The 22,697-nt window shown below is 39.4% G+C and overlaps 1 protein-coding gene across 1 annotated transcript; it reads left to right on the top strand.

Moving 5' to 3' along the window:
- The first annotated feature begins 166 nt into the window (after positions 1-166).
- On the top strand, positions 167-21,914 carry LOC123757606 (lysosome-associated membrane glycoprotein 1). Its single transcript, XM_045741415.2, has 5 exons — positions 167-345; positions 16,324-16,694; positions 19,124-19,346; positions 19,847-20,056; positions 20,552-21,914. The coding sequence occupies exons 1-5, from the start codon at positions 291-293 to the stop codon at positions 20,689-20,691; spliced, it is 999 nt and encodes a 332-aa protein (XP_045597371.2). The 5' UTR covers positions 167-290; the 3' UTR covers positions 20,692-21,914.
- The last annotated feature ends 783 nt before the right edge of the window (positions 21,915-22,697 follow it).

The following is a 22,697-nucleotide window of genomic DNA, read 5'->3' as shown; positions in this document are numbered from 1 at the left end:
AAACTCCCCAATGCGCCTCCATAACCCCTTGTATAACCAACAGAATCAAATAGCGTCATTTACCCCACGCCTCCCGCGGGTGAGAAGGGAGAGGAATGTAGAGGAAGGAGGAGAAAGAGAGGAATAAGGGATGGTGGCGGCGCGGGGGTGCGGACGACGGAGGGAAGAGCCAGGAGGGGGGAGGAGGAAGGGCAGGCGGGAGGTGCGGGCCGCACTGGACACTCACTCGCTCGGGGGATTGTCTTGTGAGTGGTTATAAACGCTGACGGGATATCTTATACCACACCGCCATGGCTCTACACTTCACCTCGGGGGTGCTGGTGGTCGTCCTGCTGGTCGTCTCAGGTGAGGGTAATGATAGGTGGGGAAGGTTAGGTTAGGTCGTGGTGGTGTTTAGTGGGTGTAGGTGGCAGCTGGGTCATGTGATACGTAGTTTACGCCCACTTAATGTAAACCAATGCGGGTGTGTTTTGGGTTACATGTTTACTACGTTGTGTTGGTGTATGTTGTAGTAGGGGGGGGGGGGGGTTGCGTCCGTTGCTTGACGCAAGTTCTGGAAGGGTGAGGAATATATATGGGGGGTGGGGGGGGGGGGGGTTAGAGGTGCCCCCGGGGGCAGCCGGGTCGCCCAGGTGGTCATCATGGCCGTCTTGATGACTAGTCACTCCATATGTTAACACCTGTAAACATTATTAATAATTAATGTAAACTTTGTTTTTAATTTTCTCTTAATTCTCGGGGCTCTTCACTCCCACTTTGATCAATTATTTTTTAAAGTTTCTGCTAGTTTTGAATATTTTTTTTCTATGCCGTGTAGAAAGTATATTTATGCTCCGCACCTAACACATCTACGAAACTTTGACTAATGATTCCAAACTATTCCTGGTGACTATACCAGTATTACTAGGAGTAATTTAACTTTTACCAGTGTGTTCCTGCTCTCTACTATCCTGAGGGTGATTAGTGGTCAGAGGCTCGCATTGGGCCCTGAAATCTTAAAACTAGCTATAATCAACTATAAAGTAACCTAGTTACAGTAAACATAAGTGTCCTTGTATACACTTGTACAATAATTAATTGCAAATTATCAAAGGTATGAAAGTGAATTGGTGAAACCTGTAGCAGAATGGCTTTTCTCCCACTTGAACCCCTGCATTTGATATCCTCCATCTTTAGGCTTGATCGAACAACCATCCATCAATGGCTTCAAAATCTGTAGCAACAATCTTCAGTTAATGAAATAACAGCACTCGTGCATCATGGGGATAGTCACCCCTCTCCAAATACTATCCCTTCCTTCCCATCCATGATCTTGTACTTAAAGCATAATGCCTTGAGGAAAATTAATTGGTGCTTCCTCAGTATAGTGTGCCATGCAACTGGAAGAAAAATTTTGCTATTAGTACTTATAACTGGGGCTTCTCTTAAGACAAAATAGATGCCTTGCCTTAATGTGACCAAAGTAGGGAGGTTAATTATTCACTGCAATGAAAAGATGTGCTTGTATCTGGAGCAAGGCCAATGTGTAGATCTCTCCCCATATTAACTAGTCGGTGGTATAACTTGGAGTAAAGGGTTCATTACCATTCTGTATTGCATTTGAACAGATTGAATAACTACCATAATTCAATCTACCATATTACTATGCAGGAAGCCATGCATCAGTTGTCCACTTTTTGGCAGATATCTAGTCACTACTGCTAGGTTTGGCCAGGGCCTGATGTGTGGACAGTGCTCCGGATCATTAATACCAAGGTTCTGGGTTCCTTCCCCGGTGGAGGGGGAAACAAATGGTCAGTTCACCCTGATGACCCTGTTACCTAGTGGTAAATTGGTACCTGCAAGTTACAGCTGCTATGGGCTGCTTCCTGGGTATGTGTAACAAAAAAGGTCTTGGTCAAGGACCTGGCTGTGGGAGTGTTAAGCCCCAAAACATAACCTGGCCATTCCTAAACACTTCAGTTTGCACTACCTGCCAAAGCAGATTTGACAATGTCTCGTACCTTGCATTGCTGTAATCCTAGGAACTAAGTGAAGTTAATGTAACTGGTTTGCCGCTTGTCTAAATTGCTTGGTGTAATGTGCTCCTGTTAAGACTACTTACAATAGTGAAGTTTCAGATTGTAACTTTACTAAATGAATGAGACCCAAATACCATGCCAATTTTGCATTTTGTACTTGCTGACCCACTGGATGGATGTTGCATGCATATAGTGCACTAGTTAATGGACAGCATGTACTTGTCAGTGACTGGGCTTTGTCCATAGTGTAACATTTTAATTCTCTAAATTCAGTAACTTAGAGGGAGGGGGGGGGGATAATTTTGCCAGAACAATGTAGAGCCTACAATGACTACAGATAAACTTTACTATATAAGAATTTATAGGTTTTGCCTACAAAACTCGTGTGTACACGTTTTACCACCTGGAGTAAAGAATGGGGGTTAAAGTATGAAATGGCCTGCCAAGATGGTGCTGTAGTAATGACTAGCATTTTGACTATAATGGATTAGATAATTGTTTGGGATAGGATGGATGAAAGGAATATTGGCTAACTGCTTGGATGGTTGGGGGATTGAACTGTCTGAAAGAGGCAGTACCCCAGTAGAGTAAGTGTTCACCAACTAAACCAGCAATAATTTCTAGAAACTGGGCTTTCCATAAAGGCAACTTTCACTTAATGGTTGCTGTTTGTAAATGTGTAAATTGGAAGAATTACACCATGCCTATTTAAGGAATATTATTAGATAAACCTCCTTGGTCCAAATTGGTGCAACTTTTTGCATTTTATCCTTTGAGCTCTTGCTAGTTTACAGGTGTGCTGACTTTACAATTAGCTAGAAAGTTACTAAAGTTAACTTCATAAAGACAATGCTTTAGTGGCATTGGAGGAATTTGTCAAACCTCTTGGTACAAATGGTTGGTTCAAACTAGTTTCGTATTACTGTACTGCAGTACGATGGTTTAGTGCAAATAGCAATTGCAAATTCTGTATATGCTAGCTTTAAATGCTTAGAATTTCCCTAGCAAATGACCATTCTGAACATGTGAATTGACTAAGTTAAAAGCCTAGACCAGTTATTTGGTTTTAACTAGTTCTTGCTCTAGTTAAAAATTGAACTAGAGGAATGCCTGTAAGTAAATGTAAATGGAAAATGGCAATATTAGGAGCCCGTGTATGGGGAAATTGGGTGTAGTTTTGTTGATACTGTATTGATATTTTATGGTATACTAGTGATAAATCTTGACCATAATCAGATGCCGAGATACTTGTAAATTTAGGTCTTGGTAAATTCTACTGTGCCAGTATGCTGAGAACTGTTAATTAAACCAATCTTCTGGCTTCAATGGTAGTCGACTGAACTGATCGGTTACCTCTAGCTTATTGGAGCTGATCTTGCATAATTGCTGTTTACTTGTGCAGCAGTCTACCTCAACCTTCAAACAATAACATGACTTGGAGGATTTTGACAAACATGACTAGGACTTGATTAGCTAGCATACTAGTACTCGCCTAGTTGTGCTTGCGGGGGTTGAGCTCTGGCTCTTTGGTCCCGCCTCTTAACTGTCGATCAACAGGTGTAAAAGTTCCTGAGCCTATTGGGCTCTATCATATCTACACTTGAAACTGTATATGGAGTCAGCCTCCACCACATCACTTCCTAATGCATTCCATTTGTCAACCACTGACACTAAAAAAAAGTTTTCTAATATCTCTGGCTCATTTGGGCACTCGGTTTCCACCTGTGTTCCCTAGTGCGTGTGCCCCTTGTGTTAAACAGCCTGTCTTTATCAACCCTGTCGATTCCCTTGTATCTTGAATGTGGTGATAATGTCCCCCCCTTAACTCTTCTGTCTTCCAACGAAGTGAGGTTTAATTCCCGTAGTCTCTCCTCGTAGCTCATACCTCTCAGCTCGGGTACTAGTCTGGTGGCAAACCTTTGAACCTTTTCCATTTTAGTCTTGTGCTTGACTAGATATGGACTCCATGCTGGTGCCGCATACTCCAGGATTGGTCTGACATGTGTGGTATATAACGTTCTGAAAGATTCCTTACACAAGTTTCTAAAGGCCGTTCTTATGTTAGCCAACCTGGCATATGCTGCTGCTGTTATCCTCTTGATATGAGCTTCAGGGGACAGGTCTGGTGTGATATCAACCCCCAGGTCTCTCTCTCTGACTCTTGAAGTATTTCATCTCCCAAATGATACCTTGTATCCAGTCTCCTGCTTCCTACCCCTATCTTCATTACATTTGCTTGGATTAAACTCTAACAGCCATTTGTTCAACCATTCCTGCAGCTTGTCCAGGTCTTCTTGAAGCCTCAAGTATGCCTAATTGGGTGGTAATTAATACTAAAGTGACTCAAAGCTCTAGAAATGACTTTCCTTTGCACATTACTTTAGTAGAAAATGGCTTTTGCAAAACAATAGCCCATTTAGGGGTTACCACATGTAATGCGTAAGGGCAGCTCTAACTGGAAAAGAGTAGATGTCAAACATTATGGAAATAAAAACCATTTGGTATAAAGTAATGGCTAAACCTATTAATTTGGTTAATGGTGTAATGGCCAAATGTCTGCCAAACTTTTCTTCAGTACCAAAATGTTCTTTATTAGTTTTTCTACTTTGGCCCCTCCATTATACCCTGTTGATTAACTTTTAAAATCCTGCAAGAAGGAACTTGGTATTAACCATAAATAAAATGACTAAAATCCAAAGTTGTATTTGGTTCTTTGGAAATAAATCCCTTTGCATTGTATGTTTGGTAAAGGTAGTGCATAGATTTCTATGCCACGTAGTGCCCTAATCTGATCTTTGCCAAAATGGTGCAAATTGTGCATTTAGGATTACAAAATTCCTAAACTGGTATAAATTGCTTAAATTATAAACACATACTGTATGGGTGAACTGGTAATGTCTAAATCCCTGGGATCTTTTGTTGCAGGAAAGGTTTTGACGGGCCAATGACGAATTTTTTTATATACAGTATACAGTACTTAAATTAATTTGCCACCTTGAGTCCAGTGAATACCATAGTAATTTAACACCTAGACTGCAAAAAGCATTTCAGGGGGGGGGGGGCATTTTGTCAATAACCTTGTTAAAATGCTTTCTGAATACTAGAAAAATCTGTAGAATTTGAAATCACTTTGGTTGTCAATGAATGATTCAATGACATAAAATCTTAATTCCCACAGCACTCTCCTGAATGAAAAGGGTTGTGTGCATTTAAAATTGGTTTTAGTTTAAATGTTTTATAGTTTGCTAGAGCGGTCACTAACATTCATGAAATGTAAAATTGGCATTTGCCAATGTTACTTGAAAATATGGCCACTACAGTACTTTGTATTATAGCAGTTTCTGCTTTTATAGCTATTAAAGTGTGCTCTGTTTTGAACCCTTGACGTTCTATTGGGCATGGTAGTCTGAAAACCAGCAAGTGGAGTACAGCATAGTCGCCACACAACCTGATGCTACCAAGTACATCACAAACTTGGCCAAAATGCTATTGGAATAGGTTACTAATCATGAATAAATTTTTCTAAATTTGCCAAACTTTATCACCAATGTTGGTAATCATTAATCATTGCCAATCATTAGTTGGTAATTAAACTATTTTTCTGTAAGCAATTGTTGGAATAGGCTATGTGATGTTGCTGCATATGCTACTCACATTAGCAGTGTCGATACACAAGCTCCTTGTGTAAAGGTGATATCTTGAGGTTGTCATCTTGATTACAGGGCTTGAGTACACTGTGTCCCTGCTGCCCGGTTCTCGACCAGGCCTCTTTTGTTACACACCCCCAGGAAGCAACCCATAGCAGCTGTAACTTGGATACTGATTTACTGTTGGGCATTTTTTTTCTACATATTGCTGCCTAGCAAAAATGTGCTAGACATTTTTCAGATTCTAATTTCCTATAGGTTAATGTACCCATTTTGCATTTTTCCTGTTTATGGCTAGCATAAAAGATTACTACTAAAGGGCCTTCGTGTGATGAAGCATAAAGGATTTGCATGGCTTTGCTGGAGGCGATTAATTTTTTTCTCACCTTCTCATCCCCCATAGTTATTGTGGAAAAGCTTGTTAAAATGCCTTTTTAGCAGTTAAATACTGCTTAATGAGACTAGAAAATTGACCAACTTGTGGTACTGGGTGTTCTTTAAGTTGAAAAAATTTGAGTGGTCTGAATCTAAAGATTCCTTATAAGGAATTCCTTGTAAGATATGCGGGTGGGAAAATTGGCAATAGAATGGCCTAGTTTAGAAAAGTATATTAAAAATTATGGAAGATTGTAGAGTGCAGTTTAATGCTTTAAAATTAGAATGTCCAGGCATTATTGGTGTTGGCTTCCAGACTTAAAAGAAAAGGGCTTAGTAGCTGGGCATTAACATTAAATGCCAGAACTAGAGGGGATATGATTATGTGCAAAACTGAATTAGACCTGGAACTATAGGAAAAAAGTTTTGGATATAAACTAAAAAGCTGCCAAAGATATTCACTTCCAACCCTCGACTACTGTTTGCAACAAAATAAGGGGGTTGTGGAGGGAGGTGCCACAACTACAAATCTCATCCTGTAACTACTTGGGTGATTGCTAATATTGCATAAAATCTGATAAGGAATATGGTTAATGGAACAAGGCAGATAGTATGTTGAATTTTCTAATGTGCCTAAAGAATGATCTTGGGTCTTTATCTTAATCTTGTGCCCAATTTAGGTTACAGTACTTGTCAAAAGCATGTGCTGCTCTGCTAAAGGCATTTTTGTTTGTCTTGTGGGTGAAAGATTGGTGACCCAAAGTGTGTGTTGGGTACATAAAAGATGTGCTATACCTCGCTAGTCTAGGCTGGGATGCTAAATTGCACCCCAGGCATTCGGTTGATGCGTCTCTTGGGCACCTTGTCATGTTTCAGTGCAGTAAATGTTGACATGATTGCATTTTAGTGGGTGATGCAAGACCAAACCCTTGTTCAGATCACTGCTCTAAAGGAAGCGGACCATCAAAGACTTGTTAAGTGTAGGAGAGTAAATGAGGTATTGGTGCAATTCTGGAGGGGGGGGGGGGCACAGATGACTTCCTCCCCCCCCCCCCCCAGGATATTAATGCACAGGCCCTAAGCCTCTGGCTGGCCCACTTAAGTGTTGCTTGTTTTTCTTGGGTAGAGTATGAGTATTTGACTTGTATGGTCGATTCAGTAAAATTTTGCCCCACGTGTTTAACAACTTCTGCTCTGAATCTTGTAGAAATCTTAGTTTGTAACTGCACTGTTAATGTTCCAGTGGTCTGTTGGGCACTTCTCCAGTGACACAATTGCTGAAACATTAGTATGTCTTCCCAGGAAGATGTGATAAAGGCCCTCCCTTTGCTGTAACAGGAAGTGTACTCAAATGAATATGAAAATTTATTAAATTTTCATGGTGACCAGACTGTTTGATTCAGTTGCCAGTTTTTCTTGCATTGGAAATTGTAATACTGTACTTCCTCAGTGTTGACTTTGCCGAGACATTCCACCAACCCTCACCAAGAAGTATAAGGCAGTGCATACTTCTGATGGCCACTGTACAGTGGCCATGAGTAAATTTTGAGTTTATTATAGAATGGGGTAAAATAACTAGAATGTGTACAAGAGAAATGATCCCTTATGCCAGGGATTAATCCTAGCTAATCCTAATCCCAGGAGGCCTGGTCGACGACCGGGCCGCGGGGGGACTAAGCCCCGGAAGCACCTAAAGGTAACCTCAAGGTATCTAGTGACTAGCTTGTTTTCAAGAAAGGTAATGTGTAGCATTTACAGGGATACCTCAGTTTGAGTTTAATCCGTTCCTGAAGACAGCTCGCAACCTGAAAACTCGTAAACGGAAGCAAATTTCCCCATAAATAATAGGAAATGAGTAGATTCGATCCCAACTACCCAAAAACTATTTGTTTTTTTTATAACCTTCATCCAAATCTACACTACAAAAGTGTTATTACTTACCCTTGCTGATGACTCCTGTTGGTGTATGGAAGATGGTTAGGAGGGGGGGGGGGTGGAGGAGAGGTTACTGTTTGGAGTGGGAGTCCCCTTCCATTATAACAAGGCTGAGATTTCTCGAGTGCACTCTAGCACATTTTGCCTGCATACCACTAGGTCCTGGTTGTAGCTCACTGCATGATTTTTTGACAAAGAAACATTCCATTGCAGATTGGTTTTTCCCTTTGCAACACTTGTGTAGTGAGGCATCTTTGTCATTAAAAAAGATCAATGCAATGGCCTATTACAGCTTGATCTGGACAATTCTTTTCAGCAAAACTTTGCAGTCCTTCCATACTGCACACATTTTCTTAATGAGGAAGGGACATTCTCTGCCTCTTCCTCCCCTGAAGATTTGTACTGACTAGCTAGTTAAACAAGAGAACTATTTTCATACTTCCAAATGATCCTTTTCCTGTTGTCCTTGCATGCAATTTCTTGCCTTGAACCTTACCACTGGCTTTCTTGGGACCCATGGTGATGTATATAATTTTTATGCTATAGTGACCAAAAATCTGCCAAACTGTAAAGCCTTGTGAATTCAGGCAGGATCGTTACGGGCACGAGGCACTGGTAAACTGAGGTGCGATCGCTGTGCCACCACGTGCTAGGTCGGCCCGTACACATGTCGAGTAATGCTCTTGCCCCGATGCAAATTTTTTTTTTACCAACTCGGGCTCGTATCCCGAAAAACTCTTAAACAGGGTCACTCGTAACTGGGATTCCACTGTATATTGTTTGTATAGAATTTGGTAAATAAAGCCAATAACATGGCACTTGAGGCAGTAAATTGTATTGGGCACTTTTTTAATGGAAAATATATTAAAGGGTGTAAACATTAGTAAAACCTTAATGGATGAACTTAAGACCTGGGTTAACCAATGGAGATTTATGGTAAAAGTTTCTGGGTAAAGATATGGGGATACAGTACTTGATTTTAAATAATTTAGCATTTTAGAACCATGAACTGGGAGGTGTATTGCCCAGAAATTACTTTGACAAATCCAAATTTATTTTAGTAGATCTTTGAACGACCTACAGAACTATACACTTTTCAACCTTGGTGTCTGCCTTTTAAGTTGGTCAACTTTAAATGTGTACCCTATGTAAAATTATCTAGGATGGTATTAGACATGGGCTAGTCTAGGTTGGTGATGCATTGTCTCGGACAATTTTGGCTTCTAATACCAAGTTGTGGGGAAAAAAGTTCAGTAATTTTGCATTCTTAATTGCTGGGTTGTAACTAAATTTAGCATAAATTGCAAATTCTAAACAGAAGCAAAACCTCGATGGATTATGCAAAAATGAAGCTTTGAATAAAAAAGCCGTCATTATGATGAGGAGGATTAATCCAAAAACGTCCTAGAATTGACTCTGCCTAGTACTGCTACCTCAAATCTCGCATATTACCATTTGGTCATTTGAGGCTGGAACACTAAAGTTGAAGTGAAAATAGCAGCAGGTTTAGTATTGGCACCACTAAGTTTCCATCTTCACCAATGGGTCCAAGTCTGCTGACAGTGTGGGCTATTGTTTTTCCTGACCAAACTTGCCTTCCTCAAGAGGCTAGCATCTTTACAGCAGAACTTTATGCTATTCTCTCTGCTCTTCGTCTCCTGCTTTCTCATTGTCACTCCTCCTTTGTGGTGGTAGTTGACTCTCGTAGTGCCCTCATGGCTTTGGGGTCCTTTAATCCAACCCACCTAGTCATATTCAAAATTGGCCGTTTCTCATCTCTAGTAAATTTAAGTCTGTAGTTTTGCTGGGTTCCCAGCCATGGTGTATACAGTACAATATTGTATTTGTAAATAATGGTGTTGGTTGCCTATTTATATAAAGTTGGTAAGACTAATTGAATTGCATTCTTTAATGCAATTCACAAGGATATAAAGGATAATGTAAAGTTTGTATACAAAAATAAGATTGTACATATAGATCTTTACTGGTACAGTATTCTGCAGAGATAGGATAGGAAATGCCTAGGACCAGTTGAAAATCAAAGGTGCCATACACAACTCTTGAATAGTAAATATTTATCCCAACATGTCTAATTACCAGAACAAAAGTGGAAACATAAAACAAAGGGGGAGGGGCTTTAACTTGGCCTTATTCCAGATGTAATGGGAGCCGATGGATGCACTCTAAAAGTGTAATGGTTTCTGTACATTCCTTTACCTCTACTTCAACCCTTGTAAATCTTTGATGCTCAGCACCATGTTAGGTTATTCCTCGGCTTTGGTGTCCTTTGCGTGTTCGCTGCCCCGAGTTTGTCCCTGCAACGCTTCCCTCCTGCTTATGCTGTGCTTTGACCACTGCTAGGAGACCAGTTCTCCCTTGCCACCTTCCTTTTTCTGAGGGTGGTTCATTTCGAAGACTGTTTACATTGGCACTATCCCATGTTCCTATTATGAGATTGACACCGACCTACATGAAGGGCTATACTTTCCCTATTACAGTATTTTAAAAAAACCTTTCCCTTGTTTCCTTGCTCGATTGATCTGGTCAGATGCATTGGTCTACCTACATTTTCTTGCTCAAACCTGTTTCCTTGCAAGTACAAAGTGAATGTTAAAATCCTCCTAGTGGCTCTTACTGCTGCTTCTCTAAATTATAAATCGTTGACATTTAATTGTACATCCCTAAGTAGTTTGTCCCTTGATAGCATCCTTGTTGAATCTACTACACCTTGCTTGTATTGGCATTTATATTGATATTTGCCTCCTTTCAGAATAACCAGTGATGGTAGTCTTCCCTGCCTGGCAACTTTATAATTACTAAACTGGCTTGGCCATCTTATATACTTTAAATTTTGTGGTTTAATATTATGGTACATGGATTCTACTACTAATGGATTAAATTTAATGCTAAACTAAATTGGTAATTTAGCCCATTTACTCCAACATAAATGCATGTTGGATAAAGTTTAGACTTGCTGGTTTAGTGGTACAAGCTAAATTAAACTAGGCTACAGTGCATAGATTATTTGCAGAGGTTTAGTTACCAATTTTAATGTTTGATTGGACTGGCTACTGATAATACCAGTACTGTACTACTGTTACACATAAAGTTTCGAACACTGATTCCTATCGTTCATAACCATTAGGAATTGGTTGGATGAACTTGAATGTAGGTTGTTATAAAGTTCCATAGCCAAATAATTAAAACTAAACCATGAGTGCTAGAGCACTTGTCTTGAAATTGTTAGTCCTGAGTAGGGAGGGATTAAATGGGTACCTAGAAATAACTGAACCTGGTTATAAACAATATAGAGGCCTCCTAAGCACAAGTGTACCTGTACCAACCTCTTTAACAATTGTTCCGGGCGTGCATGTCACCATACTACCCAAAGGTGGCCAAAGCGCTTCCCGTGAGCACACGGCAACACTGAAATGCGTACTCTTTTCAGTTCTAACGCTTAAGTTCTCGTGCTACATCTTTCATTGTAGATTTGTTCATAATAGACTTCCCTACAGGGATGTCTGCATACAAGGCCCTAAAGCCTGGTGCCTGACCCACAATAAAGCCAAAAGCCTGCAAAGTGTTACCCATGTGCATTGCACCTTGCACTGTTACACATTGGCACACCCACTTACAAATGTGCTTACTCTTTAAAGTTTCTCACCTCGATTTTCATTGTCATTCTGGTACAGTATCAAAATGTCCGCAATAATATATGCATATAATCCAAAATCCCGGTGCCAAACCCAGAAATCGGCAAAGTGTTACCCGTGAACGCACAGACCAATGTGTTCTTGCTCATCACCTCAATTCTTGTGCTGTCTCTGTAATGCCAGTTTAAATCTTCTCAATGTAATTCCCAGTGAAAGTACACACAGGACTTACAATGGGAACCTGGTAAGGTCAGCAAAGTGACCTCCAGATCACATTTGAAATTTCGTTACAGCCTAGTCAACATGTTTCATGTTTACAATTAGTCCTGTTAGTCTTGGCAAAACTGTTAGGCGTACAGTATGTGCTCTGAAATCTATAGACGGTTATCTTGTTGATTTTGGGGCTTTTTTTAGTGTCCCCGCGGCCCGGTCCTTGACCAGGCCTCCACCCCCAGGAAGCAGCCCGTGACAGCTGACTAACTCCCAGGTACCTATTTACTGCTAGGTAACAGGGGCATAGGGTGAAAGAAACTCTGCCCATCGTTTCTCGCTGGCGCCCGGGATCGAACCCGGGACCACAGGATCACAAGTCCAGTGTGCTGTCCGCTCGGCCGACCAGCTCCCTTGGTTGGTTCTCATTCCTCTTCATAGCTTTTAGGGGTGTACAGCTGCATTATTGGTTGTTCACTGATCTGTTTAGCAGGTTGTCTGGAAATCCTCAATGAGGGATGCTTCACTGACAGATTCGGAGGTACAGGGAGTTTACCAAAGGTTCTAGATCACATCGATAAGGTAGTAGACGTTGGAAAACAACTTGGAGTATTAGTCAGTCATGGGGGGGGGTCAGGTTTTTGCAGTGAGGCTGACCTGTCATTCTAGTCGTGAAATGTCTTGATTAATGCGGTTCAGTGGTGTTAGTGACCTTCAGGTCAGGGGCTGCTTGGCAGTCGTGGACTAACGAGGAACATCGTAAATTTAAGCAGTCGAGAGATTACAGTAGTATTAAAGGGAAAGGCAAATTCATGGTAAAGTATAAAATCTTTTATTTTACATATATTCTTAAGTACAGTATATAGAACTTTATCGCTTAATTTTTGCACCTGACCATCTCGTTTACAATAGTTAATCGTGTGACAATCTGTTTATACTAGAGCTATCAAAACCTAGTTTTTCTAGAGCGCTCTGCTGGGTACCTCTTATCATACTTTTTTATGCAGCAGGGGTGGGGTTCTTGTAACTTGCATGATCATATTAATTTCTTGCATATAATTTTAAGATTTCACAGCATTATCTTGCTTGGTCAGGGTTTTACGGGATTTTGTGTTCATTAGTCTCTGGGTTACGGTGGGCTGGCCAGTAAGTTGTATGTTACGTGGGGTGTCTAAACATTTGATGCGCCAGTTTTGTGCTTTGGGGGATAACGACGTCTCCGTGCTCCCGGATGTTATGACAAGCCCGGGTCTTGCACTCTCGTGGTAGTTTCGTGCGGTCCTGTTCCCAACTGATTCAACCTACCCAGGAAAGTGTCTTGCACACCTAACGAGTTCATCGGCGTTTAAAGTCTGCACCCCCATCGTGTGCAATAAAAACTTGAAAGATGTAGCATTAAGATTGTTTGCAAAGGAATAGTCGCCTAGATGATCTGGAGGTCACTTTGCTGACCTTGCCAGGAGGTAAGGTCAGCAAACTTTGATGTGAGAAGTAAAATGGGGAAGAGTGGAAAAGGTTCAGAAAACATGGATGCTGTCGGCAGTGGGATCTAACATTTAGGGAGCATAACCAAGCAAATATCGCATCAGCCAGAAAAATGATCGGAAGGATTACGAGAACTTTCAAATCCAGGGATCCCATCACAATGGTTGTACTAAAGTCACTTGTGTTATCCCGTCTCTAGTACTCGCTTCCCCCTTCAGAGCAAGAGAGATTGCCGAAATAGAGGGAAACGCAGAACATGTACGGCACGCATAAAGATAAAACGCCTAAATTATTGGGATAGTCTCAAAGCTCTCCAAATGTACTCTTGAAAGGAGACGAGAGATACCAAATAACATACACATGGAAAATACTGGAGGGCCAGGTCCCAAATCTACATGGTAAAATAACATCGTACTGGAGTGAACAATATGGAAGAAAATGCAAGATTGAACCAGTGAAGAGCAGAGGTGCCATAGGCACAGAACTCTGTATAAACATCAGAGGTTCGTGGTTGTTAAACTTTCTCCCAGTGACTAAGAAATATTGCCGGAACAACTGTGGACATCTTAAAGAGAGAACTGGATTGTTTTCCAAGTTCCGGATGAGCCGGGCTGTGGTGGGTATGTGGTCCTGCGGGCCGCTCCAAGCAACAGCCTGGTGGACCAAACTCGAAGTAGAGCCTGGCCTCGGGCCGGGCTTGGAGTAGAATTCCAGAACCCCATCAAGCGGGTATGGATGCTGATGGGAACTTGTCCAGGAGCCAACAGAAAATTGGAGGTGGTGGCCTGAGAAGTAGAAGAGTATAGTAGTGTCTATAGATGTTTGACTTTACTGCCACCATCCTGTCAGTTCTTAAACTTTTTCAAAACTACTGAACAGTGAGATGGGAAGCACCAGTCATTACTTTTACTAAATGTAACACGGTTTTCTATCTACTCCTAGAGATCCGTAACACTGATAACCTTGTCTTGAGATTCTCATTTAAAAGAAATTAACAAAACTAATTGTTATTCTACACTTTGATTTTAATGCCCCAAAAGTATTTCCATTTGCAGAAATTTAATACTAGTTCAGCACTACTGAACACTTTGCAAACCTTACTTATCCATGAATTAATAAGAATAAACTGGTTGACTCCACTCAACCATTAAGACTTCAAATAGACTATACATTACTGTAATCTTGCCTCTTGACTCTGGAATGAATATTCCATCAGTGGGTGGATGACCAGCTGGACACTCGCCAGGTTGGTGATTGCCGGAGAATCTTACTGGTCTCTGCAAGGCTCTTGCTTAACTTCTAAACCACTCCACTGGCCTGACAAGAGTGGGTACTCTTACAAGCCAGAAAAAGGGCGGCTTGGAGTACTGCTGACCGCAGGTTTCGGCTGCGCTCGCCCACTACCACCTAATGCACTACTAAACACTCGTACATGCAACATACACACCTATTAAACTTGCAATTAATGTGAGTGCAAAATACTTGCACAGTTAATTTCATTTAGGCCAGCACAGAAAATGGAAAGATGTTGGTGCACATTTTAAAACCAGTCCCATAAAGATTGGATAAACTTGAATTTTAACAAATTGTTATTGTGGATGCACCACTGCATCCATACTGCACATCCGTAGTTATTTACGGATGCAGCATGTCGCCGTACAAAAATGTAATAAATGAGGAAAAAAAAACCAACTCATGCCTGCAACAAAGTACATAACTCCTGGTTGCTTACTACTCCACTGTACCACCCATAGTTATCAAGTGTTTGATATAGCTCACAATAGTGTACTCCATATTATGGCTTTTTCTTTACCAAAATGCACTTTCTGCAATGCATGCTTATTGCACAACTTGGCTTGCCATTTCTTAACACTTTCGCACTCCAGGCAGTCAAGCGTAAAATATTGCCCTTGTGCGCTTGGCGTTTCGGGGTGATCGTGCAGCGACACGGAAGTGTACTCTTTTCAGCATTTACCTTAATTTTTGATTTACACGTTTCAATTTGGTATCAATGCGTTTGCAATAGAATTTTAGAACATGTGTAAAATGTCAGCAAAGCATGAGACCGGCACTAAATAAAACAAGCTATAGATTGGTAGCCGTGTGCTCCAAACAGCGCTGAAATGTTTTTTTCAGGTTTGTCAACTCCACACTTGTCCTACATCGTTCATTTTGGTATCGCCGTGATCGCAATAAAATCCCCTACACGGACATAGGCATATACATTCCCAATTATGGTCGCGCCCCACCAGCAATGCTCAAAATCTCCCTAGTGTAACCTGTTAGAGTACACCCATAGCCACACCCGGTACACCCAAAAAACACTTGAAATTTTCAATTTGCTAATAGTTTGTTACATCTTTCATTTTGGTATAAAATTATTCGCAATAAAATGCACAGCAATGTGTGCAATAGTTTGAAAATGCACGGGTATAAATGCCGAAAACCGTCTTGCATGCACGGGGAGAGCGGTGCAATCACTCGTGGTGTCAGAGTAGGTCAACCATGAGTGCCTATGCTGAGGTGCCTGTGGGCCTATTGGGAGAACAGGAATATAATGGCGTGCATTTTGAATCTATCCTAAAGTAGATTGGATAAAAATTTTATTTTATATAAAAATATTTTATTGTTGGATCCAAATGTCAAGAGATAATCGCCAATTTTTCTAGTCCTGTGTCATGATATGGGGAGTGTTAAATTTGGAACTGATAATGTACCAAAATTCAGGTTTTTATCATGCTTGTGTACTTCATAATTGCATTTAGTTAAATTGCAATTGGTTAGGTCATGGATAATTTGTATTCTATAGAGCAGAACTTTAATGTTACATCTAAAGCTGTATAAAAGTTGCTTTAGTGTCTTCATAGCAATGATACAGAATACCCAGACTGGTAAATTGCTGTTTTTTAATGACTAATTGTGGTGGATTGTACTGAACATAGTTTAAAATGTCATTAACTAGTGATCGTGTGGCTTACCAATTGCTTGAAATTTCAGGGTCGATGGTTATGGGTCAAAACTCCGAAGCAACTACAGACCCTTCAAATATGAACACTACCTCCTCCACCTCGGCAGCCACCATCACCACCCCCACCACTGCCACCACGACTACGACCACGACCACAACTCCTGAAACTTCAGTTACAACAGATACTACTGAAACCACTACAGAAGCCATACCAACCACTGAACCCCCATCCACGTCATCTGAAGCTGCTCCTACCACAACTGAAGAGCCTCCTACAACTACGGAAAGTCCAACTACACCAGTCCCAGATTCCAAGTATACAGTGAAGGATGGTAATCTAACCTGTGTAATGGTGGAAGGTGAAATTTCTTTCACTATAAACTATCTTACTGCAAAGAATGTAAGTATACTTTTGTTGGCTTTTGTAACGTTGCTCAAATTTGCCAAATTGAAGCTAATAGTTCCAAAATTATGGTAATGGTATTTAAATTTAACTGCTTCAGTAATCGTCAATTTCTACTTAAATTGCCTTGCTTTGTAAATGTAAAAGTCAAGTGACTGGACTGCAGTAGACTTTAGACTAGTCTAGTTTCTAAAAATTTTAAAGTTGGTTGCAAATGTAAATATCATAGCAAATGAATTTGAGGTTATAACAATCCATAAGTATTTCATAATTCCTTGCATAAAGATGCTAAACTGCTTGCTTTAAGAAGTTTAATCTTGCAGATAAATGACTATCCTATTATCTTGTAGCAAAATGCTTGGCATTTTTAGGCATTTTGTAGCAAAATGCCTAGTGTTGCTATTTACTTTAACAAACATTTGCTCATTACAACTTGAAATAATCTAAATGTAGAACCCAGTGTTCACTTACCGTAAATACAGGCAGGTGTCGCTACTGGAAATACAATGCTTTTAATGAGTGAAGGAGCTGGAGGCCCCCCTTTCCGTCCCTTCCTAAACTTTGCCTGGCCTCACACATGACACCTGAGAACCAAAAAAAAAAAAACATTGTGCAAGGAGCCTATGCTACACTTTTTAACTTCAGAATTGTTTTTAAATACATGGATGGCAAAATACTGTACTCGTGAAATTAAGTCTGTTAGACCAAAGCTGGAATATAGTTGTATGGTACCCATATCTTAAACACCAACAAACTAGAAAAGGTGCAGATATGCCACTAAGTGGTTCACAGAACTGAAGACCTGCAAGGAGAGGTTAAGCATTAAATGTGCCCCAACTAAAAGTAAATATGATCACTGCATACAAAATAGTAACAGGACTTGATAAAATTGATAGGGAAGCACTAGGCCAGGAACATAACAAGGTCATAACTTTAAGTAACTAAAGCTGCTGAAGAGAGCATTCACTTTAACAAAGTCGTAGACAGTTGGAACAAATTGGACGAGAAGGTGTAAGTCGAAACGGTCAGTAATGTCAGTTGTATGACAATGCTGGGTAGATGGGACACCATGAGCATAGCTCTCATTCTGTAACTACATTTGGGTAATTAAACCCCAAGGTTGACAGAGCATTTCCTGGGAGTGCATCTGCACTAAAATGTGTTCACCTTTATTTCCATGCTACGTTTTTTATTAAATTGTTTGCAATCTAAAGGTGTGCATTTTAAAACTAGTATCAATAATTTAATAAATGGAATTTTAACATTTAACTTTGAGGCAAAAGTCTGCCAGACATCCTTGGTTAATTATGGATCCAATAACTGTTGCTGCAAGTGTTAAATTTTCCTGACCAAAAACACACAATGCATCCACATGTGAATATACTGAAAGATGCATGCTACATCCAAAATCAAAATGTTAAAATTCTATGTTATAATATGGAACTAGTTTTAAAAAAATCTAACTTTCAATCTAAAAACTTGAAACCAAAATAAACTAACACAAATTAAGGTGAAGACTGGAATGGGTATACTGTATACTAAAGTGCAGGTGGGTGTGCACTCGTGGGTAACTGTCTAACTGTGCTGCAGGGTTGTGCACTGAGCCATTTGACCTTGTATCCAGATCCTTTTGGGTAAAATGACTCGGTGTGCCACCCGCATCGCACCCAATTTTAAGCTGTTCCAACTAAGTTTAGGCACCAATTTGAAATGGGAGATAAGACTGTAATATTTAAAATATTGGTAATAGTGTAACTAGAATCTTCTGAAATAGAATATTACAAGCACTTTGTTGCCAAGAGGTCCATTTTTCTCTATTGCGCATCTCAAAATATACTGGTAATGAAACCAAATATCCAAATGATAGTCACGATAACATGGCTGAAATGTTGATAAAACCCCACACTAGAAAGTGAAGGGATGACGATGTTTCGGTCTGTCCTGGACGATTCTAGAGTAGATTGTGATGAGGGAAAGAGTTAAAGGCAATACATAAGAGAGGTGAGAAGAAAATCTTAAGAGGAAAAGAAAGGCAAAAGGTACAAAAAGGTAAAATGAAACCTATAGTAATACGTAAAAAGAACAAGGGTAACTGCAGAAAGCCTATAGCCCATATGAGGCGGCTCCTATTTATAATCGCCCAATAAGGGGATAGTAATTGGAATAAGGGATCGTAAGAGAAAACGAAGGAAAGAAAAAAACTGAAAGATACATGAAAGGGTAAACTTGTTAGGGCACGTTTGTTAGAAATATCCGAATCTTGGCTATACAAAAGTAATTCATACATTACCAGGTTTGAAACTATATTACAGTATGTAATTTGATTAATGCTCCTTTTGGGTACATTGCATTTAAAAGCCTGTATGCTGAATTTGCAGCTATTTGTACAATTAATAACTTGTATTGGCATCTTGACATCTTCACAGGAAACTAAAGTGGCAAAAGTGAAGGTTCCTGAACATGGTGGTAAAGCAAGTGGTACTTGCAACGGAGCTGATGGCACCCAGTCAATCACTATCTCCTGGACCGAAGAAGAGACTTCTAGCACTACCTTTACCTTCAGCAAGTCAAATGATAATTGGTCAATTTCTTCTTTCACGGCTTCTCTTTACTTGAACAACAAGACCTTCTCTGACTCTGCAATTGCTGGCAAGTAGAAGAGATTAAATGTATAACTGAATTGTTTTGCTGTGACTTTGTTGAAAGAATATTAATGTAACAAATTTCATGAATTGTATACATGCTGAAAAGCACTTTTTAAAAAGCTTGTTGCACATTTGCTCTAAACATTGTGAATGTTTGTTTACATTTTCCACTTCCTATTACTAGCTAGAAAATGTATTTGAAACTGACTTTTTAAAATGGATTAATGTCTAGAACCAAAGCAAAATTAAATGACTGTGCATAAAATGTGGCAAAAAAAAAACTTAACTGATATGCTTTAATACTAGATCTTGCTCTTAATTTTGGAAGATTTGTTTGGCATATTTGGTAGGTATTGAGGTGTTAAACTTAATGTTCAAGTTTAGGAAACTATTTAAACTTTACTAATTTGTAAAATTTTTAAATGGTTAAGTATTTACTTGAAGTAAATCATTAAAACGGCTTGTATTCCCTAAATTGTATCTAAATGCAAGTCTTTATTGTAGGAAAGATGATGGATTTGGTGATCTACTCTAGTCTAAATCCCTTCGATGTAGCAGTTAACTTCAGCTTAAACTGTCACTCTACAATCTCTACCTCAAATGTAACTGGTACTGTGGAGAAAGAAGAATACGACTTGCCATTGTCCTCATCATTCAGTCAAATCCATATTGAAGCTTTCAACGAAATTCAAAATGAGCCAGACTTCGTTGCTTGTAAGTATTATACAATCTCTTGAAAACCCACTTCATCAAACCTTCATTTTGTTTTTAGTTGAAAAAGCAGTGTGGCAACTTTATGTGCATAGTAAAGATATGTTTACTGGTTATTTAAATTGGTAATTTTCATTAACATTCAGAAAGTGAGCCTAAATTGGTTACCAATCCTCAAAATTTAAACTACATTACTATTGCTGTGAACTCTAGTGCCAGAGTACATGGTACAATATTTAGACTACTGATGGTCCTGAAGTAATCTAGTCTTGTTGGAAAAAAATTAGTACAGGTACCTTCCGTTAGTTTAAATTTCTTCTAGTATAAATTTGTGCCTTTTGTTCTATATCCTGGCCACAGGTTGGGCTTCCTGTCATCCTACAATTACTGCTTAAACCATAACATACTTATGATCACACAAACTTAATTACAGCTTTGTGATTTGGTTTTAAGTTAATAAATCTTGGTTCTTATAATACAATGTTTGTAACTTTTCAGCTGTTCACTGTGCTGCTGACAAAACTTCAGACATTGTTCCGATTGCTGTTGGATGTGCTCTTGCTGGCCTTGTTGTCATTGTATTAATTGCATACTTGGTTGGTCGTCGTCGTCGCTCTGGGGCCTATCAGTCAGTCTAGGCAAACGAAGGTGGTTCTGAATCGAGTAGTGACTAATTTGGCCATAGATGTTAAATACATTATGGATGACCTTCCTGTGATAGCAGTTAATGTGACATTGGGGATAATTGTCAGTGAAGTAGCTTGATGGCTATGAAAGAATTCGGTAAATACTGTAATTGCCTTTTTTTTTTCTCTAGGCATATAAAATGTCTAATCTTTGGACAAAAGCACAGGTTGTGGTAGAGAATACGGAACATATTAAAGCGACTTTAGAAGCAGAATGATTTGATGTAAATACTTAAAAGTTGTTTTAGGTATATCCCAAATGGCCCCCCAACCCTCCCCTGAGTGATATTTTTATATATATATTGGTGTCATTCCGTTTAAGCCACGATTGTTGAAATATACTTCTAAATAGGCTTAGATCTGATTTCCATAGTAATAATTTCAAATTCATATAATCAGCCATTTTTAGCTTGTACATTTTATCTTTTTGAAAACATTTGTGAATGGTGATGTTGAGTAAACAGGAACTTGTTTTATATATGTACTGTACCAAAGTGAACATTGATAAATTAATGGTGGAATGGATAGTTCTTGTAAATATGCTTGTGCTAGTCTTTGACCAGATCTTTATTGCTGGTTTGAATTATTGGAACATAATGGCTGGTCTAGAATTATATTTGCCAGTGCTGGGTATTTGCAGGGCTTAAATTTGACACTATAGAGTACTGTTGATTTGATAAAATGTAAAACAATGTTAAAGGTCTAAACATTCATCCTTGCTTGCTTGACCAGACTTGAACATGCAGAAAGTAAACAAATGAGTTTTTAATAACATCCAATAGTAGCATGGTTGATGTATACTGGGCTGTAAATTTCTGCAGTTAAATGGTAGTCTAAACATTCCGTGGATATAAAATTAGTCGGGCCTAAAGGAACAGTTTGATGGCACACCTGATCTAGTCCACAAACTACACTTCAGTGGTGTTCTTTTAATCCCATTACAGTAGTTCTGAAATGTAACTAACTTATTGGCTAAAACTACCATGGTTTATTTAAATTGAACCTTAGGGCAGTGAATTTGTGTACAAATTAATCTAGAATTAGTTCTGAAGCTTGCAACACTTGTTAATGTACTTGAAAGTATACTGCTGCCCAGGGAATTTGATTGTTATGGATGCAAGTATTTTACCATGTGAAGTTTGTAAATTTTTTTCCACTTAAAGACAGATTAAGTTTACCTTGTTTCAATAAATCCCCCAAGAATGCAGTCTGCTTGCCTGATATTTTACATTATTTGTTAAATATGGAAGATTAATAGTTGGTCATCCAGTAAGTACCCACTTTCCAGCCTGTTATCGTTGAGGGGGCAGCTTGGCAGATGGCTGCCAGGGTGTTATGCTCCATGGGACAGTAATGTCCTATTGTGGTCTTGTGCTCCGGCTTCACTAATTGTGCTAGTTAGTTTACTCTTCCCTATGTTTTGTTCACCCCCCTTTCCTTCTTTGTCTTTCCCACTAATCTTTTAAGTCTTTGGTTATTCTTTCGGTCATCTTATGTTTTGACTCCTGTAGAACTGGTTCCCAATGTTGCGAGATGGCTCTTTTTGTCGAACCTTTCGTTGCTGAACCGGATCTCGACGGACTGGCGGTTCTTAAGGGGGAGTCAGATTCCAATTTGCCCTAAAAATGCAACAAATGAAAACTCGTTAGATTTCAATCTAACTTTTTTGAAAAGTTCTATATGAAAAATGTTTCATCTGGTCAAAGTTTCAGCATCGTAGCATAAATAGGAAGGGAGAAAAAAAATATTGTAGTTGTGAAAATTATGCCAAAATGGTCAAAATTGATTACCAATAGTGTCGACTGAAATCATAGCTATGACTCTTTGCTATCACAATAGTATATATTAAACAAATATTATTAGTTTAATTGAAAAATTTTTAAGAATTTTTTTTTTCGGGCGATTTGCATCAAACTTACACGCCTGACTGTACATAAGCCTATCTGTAAGGACGCCAA

This window comes from Procambarus clarkii, chromosome 19 (assembly GCF_040958095.1).
Source record: "Procambarus clarkii isolate CNS0578487 chromosome 19, FALCON_Pclarkii_2.0, whole genome shotgun sequence".
Taxonomy (NCBI): Eukaryota; Metazoa; Arthropoda; class Malacostraca; order Decapoda; family Cambaridae; genus Procambarus; species Procambarus clarkii.
Note: the sequence above shows the minus strand (reverse complement) of the source record. Positions and strands in the feature narration are given on the sequence as shown.

What these genes read in the sequence shown, in the direction of transcription:
- LOC123757606 (XM_045741415.2), top strand. Translation starts at nt 291, where the DNA reads ATGGCTCTACACTTCACCTCGGGGGTGCTGGTGGTCGTCCTGCTGGTC. An exon ending in ACTATCTTACTGCAAAGAAT is followed by an intron (nt 16,695 to 19,123) that starts GTAAGTATACTT and finishes ACATCTTCACAG; the next exon opens with GAAACTAAAGTGGCAAAAGT. An exon ending in CTCTGACTCTGCAATTGCTG is followed by an intron (nt 19,347 to 19,846) that starts GCAAGTAGAAGA and finishes TCTTTATTGTAG; the next exon opens with GAAAGATGATGGATTTGGTG.